Here is a 22,001-nt window from a genome sequence, read left to right on the forward strand (position 1 = left end):
TACTTGCTGAAATTGAATGATGATATAAAAAACACTTTCTTGACAGTAAGGAGTGAATTTCTAATGTAAAATCGTTTTTAGAATACGGTAGCTGCAATAACTTTTGCATTAATAAACGTTTTGACTAAAAGACCTGAAAATAGAAAATTAACATTTATTTATTTGAGGTAAGTTTAAGACAAAACAAAATTGACGGAAAAAAAATTGAAAACAAAAACTGAAATGAAGTATTCTTGCATCTGTTCAAGAATATTAACGCAAAATTTACGCTAATTAAGGTTAGTTTTGACATACTACGTTATTTGATGAAAATATTTTGAGCTAATTTTAAGACAACACGGAAATTGACGAAAACAAAATTTGACAGCAAAAACTTAATTCAAACTTAAAAACGTTTCTGGAATAACTTGTGCGCTCAATGAAGTATCCTTTCATCAATTCAAGAACACTAACGTAAAATTTACGCTAATTAAGGTTAATTTCGACATACTACGCTATTTAATGCTAATAGAAAAACAATATGGAAAAATAAAGAGTAAATTTAAAGTTGAAAATTTTCTAGAGAAAAGTATACACTAAATGCAGTGACTGATGCATCAACGTTTAGACTATAGAATTTGAAAATACAAACTTAAGACTGACGTTATCTAATATTAATTTTCGGACAACAACAAAAAAAACCTGAAAAGTAGAGAGTGAATTTAAAGCTTTAATTGTATCTAGGGTAAATTATGCCGTAAATAAAATATTCTTCTCAACAACGTTTAAATTTAGTATTTTTCAGTATTTTTACTTAATATTTTTAGTACTGGAAGTATTTGTAATTAGTTAGTTAATATATATATATATATATATATATATATATATATATATATATATATATATATATATATATATATATATATATATATATATATATATATATATTAATGATACAAATATTAATGTTTGATATGGTTAATATAAATATTAATAATTTAGTGTACAAATATTTAATAAATATTAGTTAATATTTTTTACTACTAGTTAACATTTTTAGTATTTTAATGTTTTTATTTTTAATATATATTTTTAATATAATATATAGTAAGTTAATATAATTATAATATATAACTAATATAATATATTAGTATATAATATATAGTTTAAATATAGTAACAGAATCAGTCACAGCATTTACGCTACTTGCGAATAATCTTAAGATACTGCATTACTTGATGAAAAAAAACAACAACTTAAAAGTAAAGAGTTGTTGAAAGTAAATACAAAATTTAGAACAAACTTACCATAAATGAAGTAAGCTTTGCGTTAACGCTTTGAAATCAGAACCCAAAGAAAAAAAACGTATGATTTTCATTATTTTGGTTTAATTTTTAGGAAATACATTATTTGATGAAACCAAAAAACCAAGATGGAATTTTGGTGGAATTGAAGGTGGAATTTTAATATGAAACTATAAGCAAAAATTTATTAGCTTATTTTAGATATCAAACCCAAAACAAGGCGAAATTATTGTGAATAAAGGAATGAGATGTAAAAAAAAAGTGAAAGTGAAGAGTTGAAAGGAAACTCATAATGGAAAAATAATTACGAACAAGGATAGAGCTGACATCTCTCAAACCCCTCCCCCTCAAAACAAGGGCTAAAGTTTTCTTTGTCATCTGCAGAAAACTAAATATATTACTTAAATTAAAAAGTTCGTTTGCAAATCGTTTTATCTGACATTTTTAAGGAATGGCTTTTAATAATAATAATTGGTTCATTTATAATAAAAAAAAAATACACACTTCAACAACAATGGTGCTCAGAGGCTAATGTCTACAAGGGACTAAATACAATATTAGAAAAAAAAACGATTGAAATAATGATAAAACGAAGGAAAAAAGACGAAAGGAAGTTGAATTAATCGGCTTCAGAGACCGAATGAAAGGATTTAAAGGAGTGAATTCAAAAAAGACAGGTTATTTACATTAGATTGCAGCTTAGTCTTTGTCTTTGCAGCTAAGGCTTTGTCTTTGTGGAGCTCCAGAGCTGATGATCGATAAGATCTGGTAAGAATTTTTTTTTTTATAAAAATCAACCAATTCGAATCAACTAAAGATAATCTACTGATTAAACCAAGCTCAAAATTAACGAAAGAATTAATGTCGCCTTTTTGTGGAATTCCCAAATACTACGACATAACTAGGAGAACTTTATATTAAAATCGATAGGACCTACTTATCCCTAAAAAGTGATCCTCGGAAGCCTACTCCATCAAAGCAGAGTATGACATAACCCCTCATTAGAAGATATGCATTTTTGCCGCAGAGATGAAATGTCCTACTTTCTTGGGAAATTTTACTGCACGTCTTAAGTTTAAAAACCAACACACATGCCTCTTGGATTAGCAACACTTTTTGTGAAACCACTTACATTGAGAACTTGAACATGTAGCCAAACAGTGGGGGAAACTTAAGGGTGGAAACTGATGCTAGCCATTTTGCCAAAGAGTATAATAGAAAAAATGTAGTCGAAAATAACTAAAGAGTATAAGAGACACTTAAGGTTGGTAGCCATGTTGCGAAAGAGTATGGGAAATATATAGGGATGGAAACTGATATTAGTCATGTTGCCAAAAACTATAATAGCCACACATAGTCAAAGAATATGAAAAACATTTAAGGGCGGAAAATGTACTAGCCATGTTGCTAAAGACTATAATAGCCAAATATGACCAACGATAGCCAAAGAATGTGGGAAGCATATGAGGGTGGAAGCTGGTACTAGCCATTTTGCCAAAGAGTATAATAGCCAAAGAGTATGGGAAACATATAGGGGTTGAAACTGATATTAGCCATGTTGCCAAAAACTATAATAGCTAAACATAGTCAAAGAGGATGAAAAACATTTAAGGTTGGAAAGTGTACTAGCCATGTTGCTAAAGACTATAATAGCCAAATATGACCAACGATAGCCAAGTAATGTGGGAAGCCTATGAGGGTGGAAACTGGTACTAGCCATTTTGCCAAAGAGTATGGGAAATATATATTGGATGAAACTGATATTAGCCTTGTTGCCATAAACTATAACAGCCAAACATAGTCAAAGAGTATGAAAAACATTTAATAGTGGAAAGTGTACTAGCCATGTTGCTAAAGACTATAATAGCCAAATATGACCAACGATAGCCAAAGAATGTGGGAAGTATATGAGTGTGGAAGCTGGTACTAGCCATTTTGCCAAAGAGTATAATAGCCAAAGAGTATGGGAAACATGTTGGGGTTGAAACTGATATTAGCCATGTTGCACAAGTAATCGCCAAGGTGTTTTGTCTCCTTATCCGGAAATCTCTTTGGAATAAAAAAACAAGTTCTTTCAGCAGTGACTCTGCTAGCAGCAGAACTGTAAACTGGCATCTTATGCGGGATATCATCAAATTCAGGCGCCTCTTTAGAAAATTTATGTACTAATTTACCAGAATGACGCGGAGTTGAACCAAGGTCTAAAGTGGCTCTCGTTGCCATTGTAGATTAAACATGCTATCACTGATTCTGATTCGGAGGGGCTCGGGTGGTTCATAAGACACCCATTGGGATCGAAACTGGCTGCCAATTTTTGAGCCATCAACAGCAAGTAGATGTGGTTTGATGTTGTTTTGAACGGCAAACAGCCATCCAAACATGTCGCTGGATCTTGATGAGCCAAGAGCATGAGCCGTGAAACAAGTAAGCAATTAACATATTGGTAGTAGCTAAAAGTAAAAATAGAATTTAATATATAGCTAAGGTGTTAAACAATATAATTTTATTTTAGAACGCGGCCACTGAACCATTTGGCGAGCAAGCAGAGAACACAATTAAGACAAACTATTTCAGTACTTTGAATTTGTGCAATATTTTATTTCCAATTTTGCGGCCACATGCTCGGGTTGTCAATGTTAGCAGCTCTGCAGGGTTTCTGCGTAAAATTCCCAGTGATGAGCTTAGGAAAAAACTCTCCGCTCCAGATGTGACAGTTGAAGAAATTAGCCAGCTTATGAAGGAGTTTGTTGAGTAAGTTGGTTTTCTCTTTCAAAATTCTGGAAGTTTAACTTACACACTCTCTGAGTTCAATTCATTAAACTGTAATTGTAAAGTAGGTTTGGTAGTTCTCGAACTCGTATTACTGTTCACGTCTTAACCCCAGAGTCATGACACTGGCTAAAATATTGTGTTTTTTTTTTTGGGGGGGGGGGGTAATGGATTTTACCGACTGGCTGATCATTTTCGTCAATTGATTTTGGTGGTATTGATATTTAAAAAATTTCTTCTTTTTTTCCGACTAAGACTGATCTTCTTTCATTGATTTTACATCATATATGTCTATCAGCCCATATAACTAATAAAAAATGAGCCAGTAAAATAATGGCGCGTCATGCTACTATTTTTATCAATTGGCTGAAAACACTGTGATGGGAGTGTATCTCCTCCCCCCTGCAAATGACGTCCCTGAAGGACCCAGCCTTGATAGCTTCTGCATTATTGACGTTGCAAGGTGCCTTGGAAAAATTTTTGAAAATGTATAAAGGTAACCTTGTTAAGGCAGTTTTAATTTCTTTCACTTTTATTAAAGCTTAGACTTCTAGAGTAAAGATTAATGTGAAAACAACATCCATTACTTTTGAATATCGCTTTGCTAGTCTCTTGGCGACTTAGTAACTCAGCCTACAGAGGTTTACCATGTTTTCTATCGCAAAGTAACTTTGGAGGATGCCCTTGTGTCTAATTGCGATAAGTATAATTACTTTGCTAAGTTGAGTTTTATTCCACTCAATATTTTTTGAGTTTAGACTTAAAAGAAAAATGTTGCTTCTCAGGCCTGCTTTACTCTTGGCTTTGTGACCCACCGCACCGAGCTCTAGCAAGGTATCAGTAGCAAGGTACCTGTTGCAAGAAATTTTAAGGAGATATCTTAAACTTTATTGAGAGTTAAAATAAGGACTTCATAGGGTAGGCTTTTCTTTCCTTAAAAATTTTTAGAGTTTCAACTTTTAGTGCTAATATTCAACTGAAAAGAAGAGTATGTCTGCAGCTCGTTTTACTCTTGGTTTTGTGACCCAGCATAGGGATGTTAGCATGGTAGGTGTCACAAAGTGCCTTTATCAATTCATTTTTAGGGGCCGCTTTTTTTATATCTTTAAAGTTTAGACTTGCAGGTTAAACTTAAAAAAATATTGCTTTTCAGGCCTGCTTTACTCTTTGCTTTGTGACCCATCGCGCCGAGCTTTAGCAAGGTATCAGTGGCAAGGTACCTGTTGCAAAAAATTTAAGGAAACATCTTTAACTTTACTGAGGGTTACAGTAAGGATTTCATAGGGTAGGCTTTTCTTTCCTTCAAAAGTTTTAGAGTTTCAACTTTTTGTGCTAATATTTAACTGAAAAGAAGAGTATGTCTGCAGCTCGCTTTACTCTTGGTTTTGTGACCCAGCATAGGGATTTTAGCATGGTAGGTGTCGCAAAGTGCCTTTATCAATTCATTTTTAGGGGCCGATTTTTTCTTATATCTTTAGAGTTTTGACTTGCAGGTTAAACTTAAAAAGAAAAAAAATTGTTGCTTCTCAAGCCTGCTTTACTCTGGGCTTTGTGACTCATCGCACCCAGCTTTAGCAAGGTATTTGTGTCTGTATCAGTTTATCTGTGCCTTTTATGAATTCATTTTTAGGGACTACTTTTTTCTTTGCTGAGAATAAATATTCGCCTATTGGTCATTACTTATCTTAATAAGCAGTTGCGCCGCTTAAGATTCCTTTTTTTGTTGAATAGACAGCACATACGGCTGGTAACTATTCAATTACCAAGATTTGCAGAATATCATCAAGTACCTGTTGCCGCTTCCTGTCTAGCTAAAAAGAAAAAAAAAATACAGCGCAGTTTATAGTATTATAAAGTTGCAAAAAAAGAGAGACAAAAAATAGCTACCATGCTAAGTGTGTTAGCTCAAAACAGACTAAATATGAATGCAATGTTTGAGCAATTCATTTAGAAGTTACAGTAGATGTGTCACTTGCAGTGACTCATGCGGCAACAATATCTCTGTTAAAATAATCTACCTTGTGTACTACATCTCTAATATCCGCTTTTTTATGAGTTGTTGAGCTGTATAAGCTCAACTCTGTTGAGTTCATACTTTAACTTCTAATGAACATCCTCAATATCGTCTGCTCTTGAAAAGCGTCCATAGACAGCAAATGTACCAAATTTGGCTTTGTTAAACAAAATTTTAATCAGTCTTGCGTTTGTCATGGAATTTGATAGCCTTGCATGTTTACTTAGAGAAACTGCAGGCTTATATCTGCCGGTCGCAACCACCGAAGTCTTACTAGCAGATTATACCGTCACCGTGAAAAGACAGACCAACAGGAAATGTTTGTTTTCCACTGCTCTCAAGGATTTCTGATTCACTTAACGGGTGACCTCTGAGACTGTCTTTATTTATGTGTCAGACCTAGGAAGATTCCTAACTTTCTCTGCGGATTTTGGATTGGTTAGAGAGTGCTGGGTGCCTGTCGTTCATCACAAAAGGAATTCAATTTCTATTTGTGATACAAACAAAGAAAAGTATGCAAGACCACATCGCCTTTCCCGAATAAATTAAGAAAGAAATTTACAAGTTAGAACTTTATGTCATTTTGACAGAGGTAAAGAAGAACGTAAGACTAAACAACATACATTTTTGGAACGTTTCTGGATGCCATCTGTAACGACAGGCCCAACACTTAAAGAGAAATAGCAAAGAGAGATAAACTGTTTTAGGAACTAAGCGTAATATTCATCATCCCAAAGTATAAAATGTTCAAGTTTGGTACTTTATGGACCGTTTTTCACTCTGCACAATGGACTTTAATGGTCAGAATTAAAAAAAACTATCAGACAAAGTCTCCTTATCTGACATTTTAAGATGTCAAATGTTTATTGTCTCCTTATCAAAAGGTTGTTTATAAATGTCCTTATCAAATATATCAAATGTCTATGGTACCTCTGTCAAATGTTTAATGTCTCTTTATCAAATGTCAGAGGAATATGACGACATGCGTGTGAAAGGAGAGCGGAGCTAGAACGTTGTTTACGCTTTTGAATGCTCGCCAGTCTGTCCCTGGGGCCAAAAGTATCTTCCCCGTCACTTTTAAGTGTGGATTTGAGTGCTTTTGTGCAAATTATCACAAAAGGGGCTTACGCCTCTGAAAGTAGTCATTCCTTTATCGATCTGTTTCAGGGTTCTTTCCTCATAAGTCGGTAAGTGGTTGGTAGACCTACATAAATAGGTCTTACCTCATAAGTTAGTAGCCTGGGTAAAAAAAGAACTTGATATCGTCTTGCGTAAAAATGGGTCTTCCTACTTGGGTGTCCGATAATAGAGATTGAAATTATTGCGTGATTTTGTCTGAAATTTATTCCACTTGTCTGATTTTCTATTATAAAGCTGATGATTGAGTTGCTGGAAAAGTTGAGGGCGTACCAAGATTCTGCAATCACGTATATTGTCAGGTCTTTCAGGGTCCTGGTCCAAAGAAGCTGCAACAGGCATATTTTTCAGCAAAAAGGAGGAACGAGTTGAGTGGCAAGGGCCCATGGTGATCCCTTGATCATTAATTTGAAATTATTTATTTGGATTCCGGTTCAAATGCCGTGCAACCTGTCCAGCTTTTTGGTAACAATCTAGCGTTGGAGGAGTTGGGGAAATTTGTTTTTCTTTCTGTTTGACCAAATGTTTAATTTAATTTGTTTTTTCGTTTGTTCTTTCAATGTTGTTTCTTTGGTGATATTACTTTTCGAAAGAGTCTCTACCCTATTTGTGCTCCTAGCCACATTTTCATCAACTACTTTCTTAATTTGGTGTTTTCATCAATTACTCTTTAAATTACTTAACAGCTATGGCTGTGCCTCTTTTATGTCTGGAACCAGTTTCATGTTTCTCTACATCCGCTTTCAATATTTGTCAGAAGACGTGTAAGCCGATAAATTCTTGTATCATTTCCCAGTATGCTACTCAATTTGGGTTGCCAAACATCCCAACAATACTAATAACGCCACCTAATAAACGTAAAGAAACGTTGCCAAACGTCGAAACAATCTTATTGACTTGTCTCCATATTTTACTATGCGTGTAGTGTTTCTTTTTCTCCTGTTTTGCTCCCTTAACTGTCGAATGGGAGTGCACTATTGATGACCATATGTAAATTATTTAAACTTTTTCCTACTTCTGCAATCTCTATCAAAACATTATCATTGCTTGTGAGTTGCATTTATTATGCGCGTCTTCGTAAACCCCTTACCTTGACCTTACTTCCTCTTGCACCGCCAGAGGCGTCCAGGGCATCCAGAAAGAGCCGCCAATCATCCCTCATAAAACCCTCAGCCCTCATCCTCATCGTAAAACTCATTTAATTTTGTTTGGTTTTAATTTCTTTTTGTGATCTTAAGAGTAAATTGCCTACTAGAATTGTCATTGCTTTTTATGCTCGACAGACTGGAAGGCTTAAATTTCAGTACCCATTTTGCGGCTAATATTGAATTTTGACTACAATTTTTGGTCGATAGATTTGTAATAAAAATGAAGCAAGGTAGGTACCTATCAAAATAGAATTTATTACTTAGACCCAAATTTATCACTCTGATCAGACTAGTCTCAGTAACCTGATAAGTAGCATGTTGTGAGATGATAAATTTTAATATCATATCACAATATGGTGCTTATCTGGGAATGCTATACGTCATGTATGTATATGTCATGTCTCCATATTTTGTACTTAACCCTTTTTCTATTTGTCTTGTTCTCTTCCTTAACTATTGTCAGGCAGCTCAGGACAGGCGTTGCAACGCCCAGTGAAGCATAAGTGATCACAGATCTATTATCTAAAGTTTTCCCTCAAAACTTTTGGCTGTCGCTAAATTGTCGTTACCTTTGATGCTGGACATAGTGAATGGATCAAATTTCGATGACCATTTTGTAGCTAAAAATTTGACCAATCTGACCATTTTAATTATTTTATTTTTTTTTTTTGGTGGACTTGTCATAAAAAAACCCACAAAAGTAATTGCCTATTCCGTGGGAGCTATCATCCCCTTGGTCGTTGCCAGATTTGTGTACATGTACATAAAGCTGGACCCGTGCTGGGGGGGACTCTTAAATTTGTTGATACTTCTGGGTAATTTTGCTTTATTTATGAGTTGTCCCTTTTTTATGTTGACAGGGAAGGGTATCAAGTTTTCAGGATCGGTGAAAATATTTTTTGTATCAAAATTTTCTTTTTCAACTATTCACAACCCTCTGAATGAAAAATGTGGCCTTTTTGAAAACCTCCAAGTATCCAAGGTGCATTATTTTTTTTTATTTTTTTTTACAGTTGAGTAAGTTTTTAAGAATCGACGAAGTGTTAGAACTAAAATTAGTTTATTGGAAATCACGATAATGACAGTTTGAATTCGCTTGGAAACATGTGTGTTTGGAAAAATTGAAGCTTAAGGTTTAAGCTCCTGTGAAATTTTGTATTTTATTTTCTGCTCTCCTCAGGTTTTGATGTATGTATGTATTTTTACATGCTAGTGTATGTGTTGTGTTTTTAATGTGTATTTATGTGATTAATATGTTTTTTTATTGAAGCGGTGAGCTATTTTGAAGCTATAAATATTTATTATGTTACTTTCCAAGAAAAAGGATGTAGCATTTTTTGAATTTTGGACCTTTTTTTCGAGTCTGGACCTTAATTTTTTTGAAAATGTTTGCAATATTACTTTCCAAAAAAAGAGGATAGCATCTTTTTTTATTTTGAACCCTGGCTTTGCAAAAAAAGCCCTGGCTGTACTCAGAGCCGTTCTTAGGGTTGGTGGCTCCCGGGGCAAATTAATCAAAGGGCCCCCCTTCCGACGCAAAATAAGTAAAAGAAACCGAATCAAAGTAAAAATTTGAACAATGTGAGCAACCCCCAGCCACGTTCCCTCCCCCTTGAGCAGTTCTGCCATACTAACCTAAAGTCTATGACTAGTAAAACCCATTTTTTCTTTTTAGTTCCCAGAATTACCAGCTGATATATATTCAAGACTACTTTATAAGCTATAAGAATCATATTTATAATCTTTCTACTTTTCGTTACCTGAGAGTGAAATCGTCCCACTGCTCGCTAACTCATTAGAAGGAAAACGTAACTAATTTTTTAATGCTTCTTTTTGAGCGTTCCATAGTCCTGTTAATGAAATCGTAATTGCTTAGTTTTTTTTGGTTGTTAACTACAGCGAAAATGATATAAGCGAAAAGGGATAATTTCGCTTTCAGGAAAACTTCTGACGTGCTCACTGTTCGTTCACTGTTCAACTGCAATAGATTTTGGTTCAGGTTCATGCTTACTTTGCAATATGTTGTATGTTATTTTTCTGTTCTCCTACGGTTTTAAAATATCGACAAAAGGCAATAATTTTGCTATAACTAAATAGCTGAGGTTTAGCCATATCCACCTGCAGAATTAAGTTTTTAAAATTTGTTGCTGGTGGTTTTTATGGCACTTGATGTTTACCAAGTGACCTATAGTGATCGCAATTTCGACAATGTGTTTGTCTGTCGGTCGGTCCCGGTTTTGCTAGCTTGCGCTCTTCCAGATAAGCTAGCACGATGAAATTGGGCAGGCATTTCAGGGATGAGACCAGATTATATTAGAAATAGTTTCTTCCCCAATTTGACCATCTGGGGGGGGGAGTGAGCGAACGAGATAGTTGAGAAGAATTTTATTTGCCGATAAAGTAAATGATTGTTCTTCTTAAGTGTGGCTTGCTGATCTAGGGGTATGATTCTCGCTTAGGGTGCGAAAGGTCTCAAGTTTGAATCCTGGACCACCCCAACTTTTACATGAAGAAGATTCGAAACTAGATACGTGATCAATATAGTGATCGCTGAAAGTGGAAGGACGATTAATTCGAAAAAGTTAGAAAAAATGATGTATTTTTAACTTACGAATGGGTTATCGGATCTTAATGAAATTGGAAATTTAGAAGGACCTTGTGTCTCAGAGGTCTTATTTTAAATCCCGACAAGATCTGGCGACATTGGGGGGAGTTGGAGGGGGAAACCGGAAATTTTGGAAAACGCTTAGAGTGGAGAGATTGGGATGAAACTAGGAGGGAAGAATAAGCACAAGTCCTAGATACGTGATTGACATAACTTGATTAAATCTGCTTTCTTTGGAGGAGCTGGGGGAATTCCAGTGCTTTAGCTAGTTTGGTGCTTCTGGACGTGCTAGGACGATGAAAATTGGTAGGCGTGTCAGGGACCTGCACAAATTGACTTGATTACAGTCGGTTCCTCGATGTGACAATGGGGTGGGGCTGGGGAAAGGGGAAATCGTGAAAAATGAGGTATGTTTATCTCACATTTGGGTGATTGGATTTTAATAAAACTTGATATATAGAAAGATGTCATGTCTCAGATGCTCCATTTTCAATTCAGATCGGATCCGGGGAAACATAAATCTTGGAAAACGCTTAGAGATGAGAGATCGGGATGAAACTTGATGGGAGGAATAAGCACAAGTTCTTGATATGTTATTCCGGATCAGATCCGGTCTCTTGGATCTTCCAACCTCATCACAAGTGCCATAGGAGCTCTTGGCTCTAGTTTAGTTTAAAATAAGTTTAGTATAATTGAAAATTCTTGGAAAAGGGACCATTTTCCTATTATTTAATTTTTAATGTGGTTAGGGCTGCAAAAATTGGAAATTTTTCAGAATTAGAAAATAGTCTTAGTTTAAATCTTAGTCTTAGTTGAAAACTCTGAAAAGGGACAATTTTTCCATTCTATAATATGGATTATATATAGCTCTGCAAAAGCTGGAAATCATTCAGAAGTCGAAAATAAGCTAAGTGTTAATATTAAATTCCTGAAAAAGGGACATTTTTTTTTTCAATTTTGGTTGTATTTAGGTATACTAACAAGAAAATATTCATCAGTCAAGAATATGTTTAGTATATTTTGAAAATTCTTGAAAAGGTACAATTTTCTTGTTTTATAATTTTGAATGTGTTTAGATCTGCAAAAGCTGGAAATCATTCAGAGAAGGGATGGCCAAACAGTACCTATGTAGTGTCCAAGGTTGGTTTAAGTGCCTTGACAAGAGTCCAGCATAGGATGTTCCAGCAAGATCCACGCGAGGACATTGTCGTCAACCATGTCCATCCAGGTTACGTCGACACAGATATGACTAGCCACAAAGGAGTTCTGAAACCTGAAGAAGGTTGTTCAGGATTTTTTATTTTATCTAATAATCTTAACACTTAAATTATAGATATCTGTAGATTGGTTTTAGCAAAAAAATTTCTCTCACAAACATGTACGTATTTGGAAATTATAAGAGAAATGAATTTAGTTCTGAAAAAAGAGACAAAAATAAAAATATGGCTGTCAAGAGATAGAAGCACTTCAAATTTGGAATTGGATAATATTTGAATTAATTAGAATTAAAAAGAAGACAAACTTTAAATGCTAAAAACTGAATAGGCACGTGTTTAAGTCAACAAAAATGGTTTTACTGAATCTCAAAACATTTAATACCTCTAATTTTTAGCGGTGGATATCCCCTCCGATGCCCGGCTTATCCCTGCGTCTTTGGAATTTCCCCCATATGTAAAATTGAGCCTCCAAAGGGAAGTGTGACAAGTAAGAAAAATTAAAAAAACGAAAGATTTTGAAATATACTACCTCTATACAAAATCTGGATAGAATATTTTGTGTAGAATAACCTATTTTATTTTAAGGGGGTCTACTGGAAACTATTCTCCCGGTGGGGGGGGGGTGAATTATTTTAAAAACATCCTTTTCAGGGGGAAATGTCAAATATCACCCATTGTAAAATGTTACATATTTAAAATTTCCAAAGAAAATAATTAGTTTTATATGAAACTTTTTTCCACAAAAAGTTCACTCATAAAAATGAGTGTCTAAAACAGTGTATCTGAAATCTTGTCCTTTTAACTGGGGGGCGCGAAGGGGGGGCCCCCAAGCCCCCCCCCCCCTCCCCGCGTGCGTAAGTCGTTACGCGCCATATTAGATACGCGCCATTGTAGTTGTGTCACTGTGTCCCACCTGTGAATATAGATAAAAGAAAAAAGATTTTTCTTTTCGTTATAGATATATATATGTTTTTAACTACGTAAAACTTGCGAATATACAACATTCTTCTATGTCCCATTGTCTGTGCATATAGATAGATTGTCAGGTTTACCGACTCTTGAACATGCAACATAAAATTGTCCATGGGAAAAACAATCCGTATTCAGATCTATACCTCATTATTCTAATGATTGCCCTTGAGCTTTGTTGATGGTGATTGCTAATCGAACATTCCCTGCGTCCCCGTCGTCATTTATATATCCCCCTGTGCCCCCGGCATCCCCGTTGTAGTTGTGTCCCTGTGTCCCGGTCGTCATTTGTGTCCCAGTCTATAATTTCTCTTTGAGCGTCCCGGTGGTCATTTATATTCCCTGTGTCCCGGTCGTCATTTGTGTCCCAGTGTCCCAGTCTGTAATTTCTCTTTGAGTGTCCCGGTCGTCATTTATATTCCCTGTGTCCTGGCTTTTAGTTTTCTTTTTCTCCTTTATTTTTGAGTTTTTTTCCTTTTTTTAGTTTTTTTTTCTTTTTCAGTTTTGTTTTTTTTTAGCTTTTTTTTTCTTTTTAGTTTTTGTAGTTTTTGCCCTTTTTTTAGTTTTTTTTAGTTTTTTTTTACTTTTTTAGTTTTTAGTTTTTTACCTTTTTTTAAGTTTTTTTTAGTTTTATAGCTTTTTTAGTTTTTTTAGTATTTTCTTTTTAGTTTTTTTTTTTGTAGTTTTTACCTTTTTTAGTTTTTTTTTCTTCTTTTGTATTAATGATAAAGCCAAGGTTCGAACCTGGAACCTCTCGGGCCTAGAACCTGGAACATAACGCTTTACCAACTCAGCTACTTCGGCTTGAATACATTTGTTTTGAGCAGCTTCCTCGGCTGTTGCCATTGTAGGTTCTTCAGTCATTTTACAATTAGAAATTTCTCTTTCAACGATCTTCTTGCAATTAATAATTTGTCTTTGAACGATTTTCTTAAATACCTGTGTCCTGGTCGTCATTTATATTCCCTGTGTCCCGGTCGTCATTTGTGTCCCGGTCTGTAATTTTTCTTTGAGTGTTTTTTCTTTTTAGTTTTTTTTTAGTTTTTTACCTTTTTTCTTTTTTTCAGTTTTCTTTTTCTTCTTTATTTTTCAGCGTCACTATGAAATACATATCGCCGAACCTTTGTTTTTTTTAACTAAAATCTGGTAGGCATTGATGACCTTATCCAAGTCAAATTCCCAAACCCAATCATCATCGCTATCATTTTCAGTTTTGATATGTTTTGACTCTCGCTGTCCTGGTGGATTTTCATCTAACTGCGCGGTTTTGCGTTCTTTAGCCGCTAGCCTGTTTTCTTTCTTTTCTTACTTTTTCTGTCAGCCGCAAGCCTGTTTTCTTGCTGTTCTTGTGATTCCTCGGTACGCTTTCTTTTCTTACTTTCTCTATCAGCCGCAAGTTTTTTTGGCATAGACTCTTTGAGCAGCTTCCTCGGCTGTTGCCATTGTAGGTTCTTCAGTCATTTTACAATTAAACATTTTTCCGTCCACGATCTTCTTACAATTAAAAATTTGTCTTTGAACGATTTTCTTAAATACCTTTAATGACGTCATCGTCATAACAAACATGACGGCAACTAACTTCATGACGACATGACATGATGACATGACGTCACCCGACAGACAGACAACTTATTTATATATATATATATATATATATATATATATATATATATATATATATATATATATATATATATACTAGCTGTTGGGGTGGCGCTTCGCGCCACCCCAACACCTAGTTGGTGGGGGCGCTTCGCGCCCCCCCCCAAGCCCCCCCGCGCGCGTAAGTCGTTACGCGCCATATTAGTTACGCGCCATATTAGTTACGCGCCATATTAGTTACGCGCCATTGTAGTTGTGTCCCTGTGTCCCACCTGTGAATATAGATAGATTTATATATGTGTTTCAAACTACGTAAAAATTGCGAATATACAACATTCTTGGCTTTCCCATTGTCTGTCCATATACAAAGCCGTATGTACTAATAATGACGTCATATGCAAACGCTCTTTTTACAAACAAACAAACATGCATACACACAACTCGTTTTTATATAGATAGATAGATAGATAGATACAATACAAATTAACTACGTAAAACTTGTGAATATACAACAGTCTTCGCTGTCCCATTGTCTGTGCGTATAAATAGATTGTCAGGTTTACCGACCCTCAAAGATGCAACATACAATTGTACATTGGTAAAGCAATCTGTATTAAGATCTATACCGCATTTTTCTAGTGATTGCCCTTGAGCTTTGTTGATGGTGGTTACAAATGCTAATCGAATTGGGAATTGCAATCTTTTAAATTGAAAAAGCAGATCCGTTGGAATCATGGGAATGCGAGGAATAAGAACAGCCTCACCCTCATAAGGCCCTGTCAAGATTGTGGCATCTATTAGGTTTTCCATTGTTTTTTTTTTACGGCAAGTCGCGTGCCATTGCAAAGCTTTGGTGGGTTGATATTTCTTAAAAGTATTATTGGTACGTCTATTTTTAGTTGTAGCAGGTGTGGTGGACACCCTGAAGGATCTATGGAATTTAAAAATTCAGATGGATAATTAACCGCTTCATTTGGTTCCGAAATACAAATTAACTGCGTAAAACTTGCGAATATACAACATTCTTCGCTGTCCAATTCTCGCTGCATATAAATAGATTGTCAGGTTTACCGACCCTCGAACATGCAACGTACAATTGTCCATGGGAAAAACAATCAGTATTAAGATCAATACCACATTTTTCTCATGATTGACCTTGAGCTTTGTTAATGGTGATTGCAAATGCTAATTGAATTGGGAATTGCAATCTTTTAAATTGAAAAGGCAGATCTGTTGGAATCATGGGAATGCGAGGAATAAGAACAGCCTCACCCTCAAAAGGCCCTGTCAGGATTGTGGCCTCTATTAGGTTTTCCATTGTTTTTTTTACGGCAAGTCGAGTGCCATTGCAAAGCTTTGGTGGGTTTATGTTACGTAACAATATTATTGGTACGCCTATTTTTAGTTGTAGCACGTGTGGTGGAAACCCTGAAAGATCTATGGAATTTAAAAATTCAGATGGATAATTAACCGCTTCATTTGGTTCCAAAACTGTGTCGACTGACTTGTAAAGGACTGCCTGGTCTTGAATCTTGGTCAAAACAATATTGTTGATTTCGTGGACGTCTATATTTTTGGGTGCGAGAATCGCTCTTTCATTTAGCCATTTATTATTTTTATAATTTTTTAGAATATTCGGAAATACTTTTTCAATCAATTCATTTTTGGACGTCACTAAATTACAGAAATCAGCAGGTAGTTGTATACGTCCTGAAATTGAGTCTACTGGGAGCTTTCCGTTTCCCATTGCCAGCAATTGATCTGAAAATGTTTGACCAGAGTCATCGTTTTGCAATCGGACACGCATATTTGTAGTTAATTTTAATGTTTTTACGTGTGCCCATAAATTAGAATTTTTCAGGCAAGCATTCATTTCGTCTGCAGGAGTTGATCTAGGTATTATAGGTAATGTTTGCCTGAAATCTCCCGCAAGCAATATTAAGGTGCTGCCAAAGGGTTTCGACTTCCCTCGCAAATCTTTCAAGCATTGATCCAGAGCCTCGAGCGATTTTTTGTGTGCCATTGTGCACTCATCCCAAATAATAAGTTTGCATTGCTGCAATACTTTACCCATCCCAGATGATTTGGAAATATTGCACGTGGGAGTTTCTGTAGAATGCAAGTTCAGAGGCAATTTCAAAGCGGAATGAGCAGTTCTTCCACCAGGCAGCAATGTTGCGGCTATTCCGGACGACGCAATTGCCAACGCTATATCATTTTTAGATCGAATTGATGCCAGAATCAGTTTTATCACAAACGTTTTACCAGTACCTCCTGGCGCATCCAAAAAGAAAATTTCTCCAACGTTGTTATCGACACAATGCATTATCGTATCATAAATGTCTTTTTGTTCCGACGTTAACTTGGAAATGTTATTTTGTACATACGACAATAGATCACTCGTACTGTAACTTTGTTCACGATCCAATTCTACACATGTCGAAACAGCAGCGATACGGTTAGGTGAAGGCATTCCCAAACCCTGAAGAGGTTTGTTTGCCATACTTATGCAAAAATCTTCTATAACAACTAAAGTGTAGTTATAAATTTCTGGTGTAAAATCAAAAGTCATGTCTGACGTCTCTAACTGTTTTCGATGAAGTATATCTTCGGACATTTTTGACTTATATTTTTCCCATAAATCTGTAGGAGCTGATGGAGAACAAGTTGTTAAAATGATGCCAAACAATGCACGAATTTGACTTGGGGTTGACGTTTCGCACGCTTCATTGATGCAGTTATCCCAGTGTTGGTCATTCTCCAATAAATTCAGAGCTTGGCATGCACTACGGTAAGTGTCATGTATAGTACCATTTACAGTCCTCAAATACTCAAAGGATGTCGGACCGGGTACATTCACCAAAAGCAGGCGTAGAAAGAAGCATTCATGTTGATTGGGGTGAACGGTGTAGAGTCTTCCTATCGTGGTATCTTTGAAGATGGTAGGTTGGCCGTCGACTGACTTACCCTGTTTTCGACGTTCTACGTGTAATACGAAGGCACTTCAGTATACAGCAGTTTTTTCGCAAAAGAATCATTTTTGCAAAGCGAAATAAAAGCTGTTAATGTTGTATCCGGTGGATTCAGGACTCTTTGTTGCACGTTGGTTTCCGTGAAATAAACACGTTGACCATTCTGTAAATGTACCGCTAAGTGAACAACAGCTGGACTACGTTCATGTATCGGAAATGAAAGAATTCGCCAAACAGCTTCATTACTGCTTATGTATCTTCCAGCCTGATATTCTACGATTTCATCGAAATCTTTGATTTCGGACTGCAAGCCAAAAACTGCCATGTCACTGCCTTGGTTGACGTATTTACATGTGTATTTGATTGCCTTTACGGAGTTACAGTATTCAACGTTTATGTGTGCATTAAATGTTTTTGATAATAAAGGGGAATATGGAACAACCCACTGGTTATCTACTTCGATGGTGGTACCGTTACGCTTCTTTATTATTGCTGTTTTACCGCCATCTTCAGTAGATCTTCTTCTATATTGTGGGTAACCATCATTGCCAGTAATTGTTTTGGGTACTAAAAGTCGAGGATATTGCTTTGTGCACCTTCCTTTGGCCATGCATGGTGAATTTTCGTTCAGTGCACCGCAAGGTCCATGTATCATATTTTTTACAATAATATCATGTAACCCCTTATCGACATTTTTATCAGGTATTTCAGCGGAAATCACATCATCAATTTCGTTTGAAGTAATTTTTTTATGTAGCCAGATTAGTATATGTGCGTGTGGCAAACCTCGTTTTTGCCATTCCACTGAGTACATCCAGCATCGCACTGACCCAAACACTTCATGTTTTACAAGGTAGTTTATCAGTGATTTCAACTTTTGCCGGAAGACACGTGCCGTAATGTCATGCCTATGAACCGCCGATTGTCCTTGAAGTAAAAGCTGCAGTATCTCGTCCCAAGATTGATTACATGTAAATGTAATAAATAAATCTGGACGACCATAGAGACGAACATACGCAATAGCATCTTGAGCATATTCATGCATATGACGGGGACTGCCAACATATGACGAAGGTAAAATTGTTAATCTTCCAACGTTTGTGGTATTACCGTCATTTATAACTGCATCTCGCAAATGAATGTATTGTTCAGAGCGGAGCTTGGTCTGATTCAGGCGGATATATAGCAAACGTTCTGATTCAATTTTAGCATACATATCAACCATAAATCGGTGAAACAATTCACGGCATTTTAAAATATAATTTTCTTCATCCTGCCGAATCATTAGTCTATAGGAATAATAATGCATTGCACTGCATTTCTTATTCATTTCTTTGTTAGTGGTTGGATTCATCAATTTAATATTAAAGTGATAGCCGTCGGCTCCATCCCAAAAAATGATAGGATATTGTAGGGCATCGTAGCATCGATGAGTTTCAGCAATTCTTAACAATTGAGCGTTTCGCTTATGTAGAATAATATCTCGTGGTAAAAACTGATCACCGACCATAACGATTGCCACTTCGTCGATAGTCGGAGCATTGTATCTACGCACATGTTGGCCAGGAGGCGTTTTGTCAGCGGAAATAACAATTTTATGAGTATCAGTAGGCATCAAATCGATGGCTGTTTTGAACAGACGCACTAACTTATTATTTTCGTGGAAAAGATGTTGCAATTGGGAAACGATTGTCCTTTCAACGTTGGGAGAAATTTCGCAACGTGCATTCAATTCAGAATTTCTATCACTGATGAAGTACAATTGTAAAAATTTATGATTCTCGCCTGAGAATGGTAGAAGGGACCCTGCTTTATGGTAAATTTGCCCTTTTACTTTGAAAGTAGACATAAATTGATCTGGATTTTCGATTTGGGCTCCAAACGACGTCATTTGGAAACATGAGTTGTATTGTCTGATTTTTGACAAAAAACGCTTAGATTCTGACGTAGTTCCAGTAAGGAAAGTCTTCAATGGCTCTGGTGGTGCAGCCAATAGAGGAAGTTTAACTTTTCCTGAGGCGCAACACATTCCCAGTGTTTCACCATTGAATTTCAAGGCCTTGCAATAGGGACAAATTTTAGACATTGTCCCGATTTGAACACATCTACTCAAGCTATAATCATCGACTGGGTTGTACCTGAATGCCAGGCGATAACTTTCAGATTGCTCTGATTCCTCGGCACGCTTTCTTTTCTTACTTTCTCTATCAGCAGCAAGCCTGTTTCCCTGCTGGTCTTTTGATTCCTCGGCACGCCTTCTTTTTTCACTTTCTCTTTTAGTAGCAAGTCTGCTTCTGCGTTGCTCTAGTAGTTCCTCGGCACGCCTTCTTTTTTCACTTTCTCTTTTAGCAGCAAGTCTGCTTCTGCGTTGCTCTGGTAGTTCCTCGGCATGCTTTCTGTTCTTTCTTTCTCTATCAGCCTCAAGCCTGTTTCCCTGCTGGTCTTTTGATTCCTCGGCACGCCTTCTTTTTTCACTTTCTCTTTTAGCAGCAAGTCTGCTTCTGCGTTGCTCTAGTAGTTCCTCGGCACGCCTTCTTTTTTCACTTTCTCTTTTAGCAGCAAGTCTGCTTTCGCGTTGCTCTGGTAGTTCCTCGGCACGTTTTCTTTTCTGACTTTCTCTATCAGCAGCAAGTTTTTTGGCATAGACTCTTTGAGCATCTTCATCAGTCATTATAAACTTAAGCATTAATAGAATTCTACGCGAACATACGTCTTATATAACTTGAATGACGTCACGCCTTCAAAGCAAAAATGATGCCAACTAATTTCATGACGTCAGCCGAAACATGACGGCGAACATATGTCTTATATAACTTGAATGACGTCACCTTCAAAGCAAAAATGATGGCAACTAATTTCATGACGTCAGCCGAAACATGACGTCACCTGATCCATCCACAGATCCACACACAGACAACTTATTTTTATATATATAGATATATATATATATATATATATATATATATATATATATATATATATATATATATATATATATATATATATATATATATATATATATATATATATATATATGTATATATATATATATATATATATATATATATATATGTATATATATATATATATATATATATATATATATATATATATATATATATATATATATATATATATATATATATATATGTATATATATATATATATGTATATATATATATGTATATATATATATATATATATATATATATATATATATATATATATATATATATATATATATATATATATATATATATTCAGGTTCTTCTTTCCCCAACACGTGCTGTTTGCTTTGGAGTTTCCTTGTAGTCTAACTATCCTTTTGTATTATCTTAAATTTCCTCTTTTTTTACATATGAGCCTTAAAAGTTGCATTTCGAATACTTTCGGACTCTTGAATAGCATTTTTTATGATTCATTGCTTCTTATTTTCTTGGAAAATGCTTCTTTAAACTTTATTTAGCATCAAATCTTAGTAATATTTTCTTTTTTTATGGCACTTGGTATCTATCAAGTGACATATAGTCGGTCGGTCGGTCTGTCCGTCCTGGTTTTGCTAGTTTAGGCACCTCCAGGTAAGCTAGGACGCTGAAATTTGGCAGATGTATCAGGAACCAGACCAGATTAAATTAGAAATTGTCGTTTCCCCGATTCGATCACCTGGGGGGGGAATGGGGGGACGGTAAATCAGAAAAATTAGAAAAATGAGGTATTTTTAGCTTAAGAGCTGGTGATCGGGTTTTAATGAAATTTGATGTTTGGAAGGATATCGTGTCTCAGAGCTCTTATTTTAAATCCTGACCAGATCCGAGGAGTTGGTGGGGGCCTAAAATCTTGGAAAACGGTTAGAGTGGAGGGATAGGGATAAAACTTAGTGGGAAAAATAAGTACAAGTGCTAGATATGTGATTGACATAAGCGAAAAAATTTGGAAAAAATTAGAAAAATGAGGCATTTCTAACTTACGAACGAGTGATCAGATCTTAATGTGATATTTAAAAGGGTCTTGGGCTTTAGAACTCTCGTTTTAAATCCCGACCAGATCCGGTGACATTGGGGGAGTTTGAGGCGGAAACCGGAATTCCTAGAAAACGTGAAAATCGAGGTATCTAACGAATGGGTGATCAGATCTTAATGAAACTTGATATATTGAAGAATTTAATGTCTCAGATGCTCCATTATTAATTCGAATTGGATCCGGGGACATAGAGGGCTGGAGGGAGAGACAGAAATCTTGGAAACCGGAAATCTTGGGAAACGCTTAGAGTGGAGAGATCAGGGTG

The 22,001-nt window shown here is 35.7% G+C and overlaps 1 protein-coding gene across 1 annotated transcript in view; it reads left to right on the top strand.

The window, feature by feature from the left end:
- Nucleotides 1-22,001, top strand: part of LOC136026583 (carbonyl reductase [NADPH] 1-like) — a 42,724-nt gene that overhangs the window by 16,464 nt on the left and 4,259 nt on the right. The window contains exons 4-5 of the mRNA XM_065703291.1: nucleotides 3,796-4,034; nucleotides 12,033-12,238. Coding sequence (XP_065559363.1) covers nucleotides 3,796-4,034; nucleotides 12,033-12,238 — 445 coding nt within the window. The remainder of the gene's footprint in view (nucleotides 1-3,795; nucleotides 4,035-12,032; nucleotides 12,239-22,001) is intronic.

The sequence above is a fragment of the Artemia franciscana genome, chromosome 4 (genome assembly GCF_032884065.1).
Source record: "Artemia franciscana chromosome 4, ASM3288406v1, whole genome shotgun sequence".
Taxonomy (NCBI): Eukaryota; Metazoa; Arthropoda; class Branchiopoda; order Anostraca; family Artemiidae; genus Artemia; species Artemia franciscana.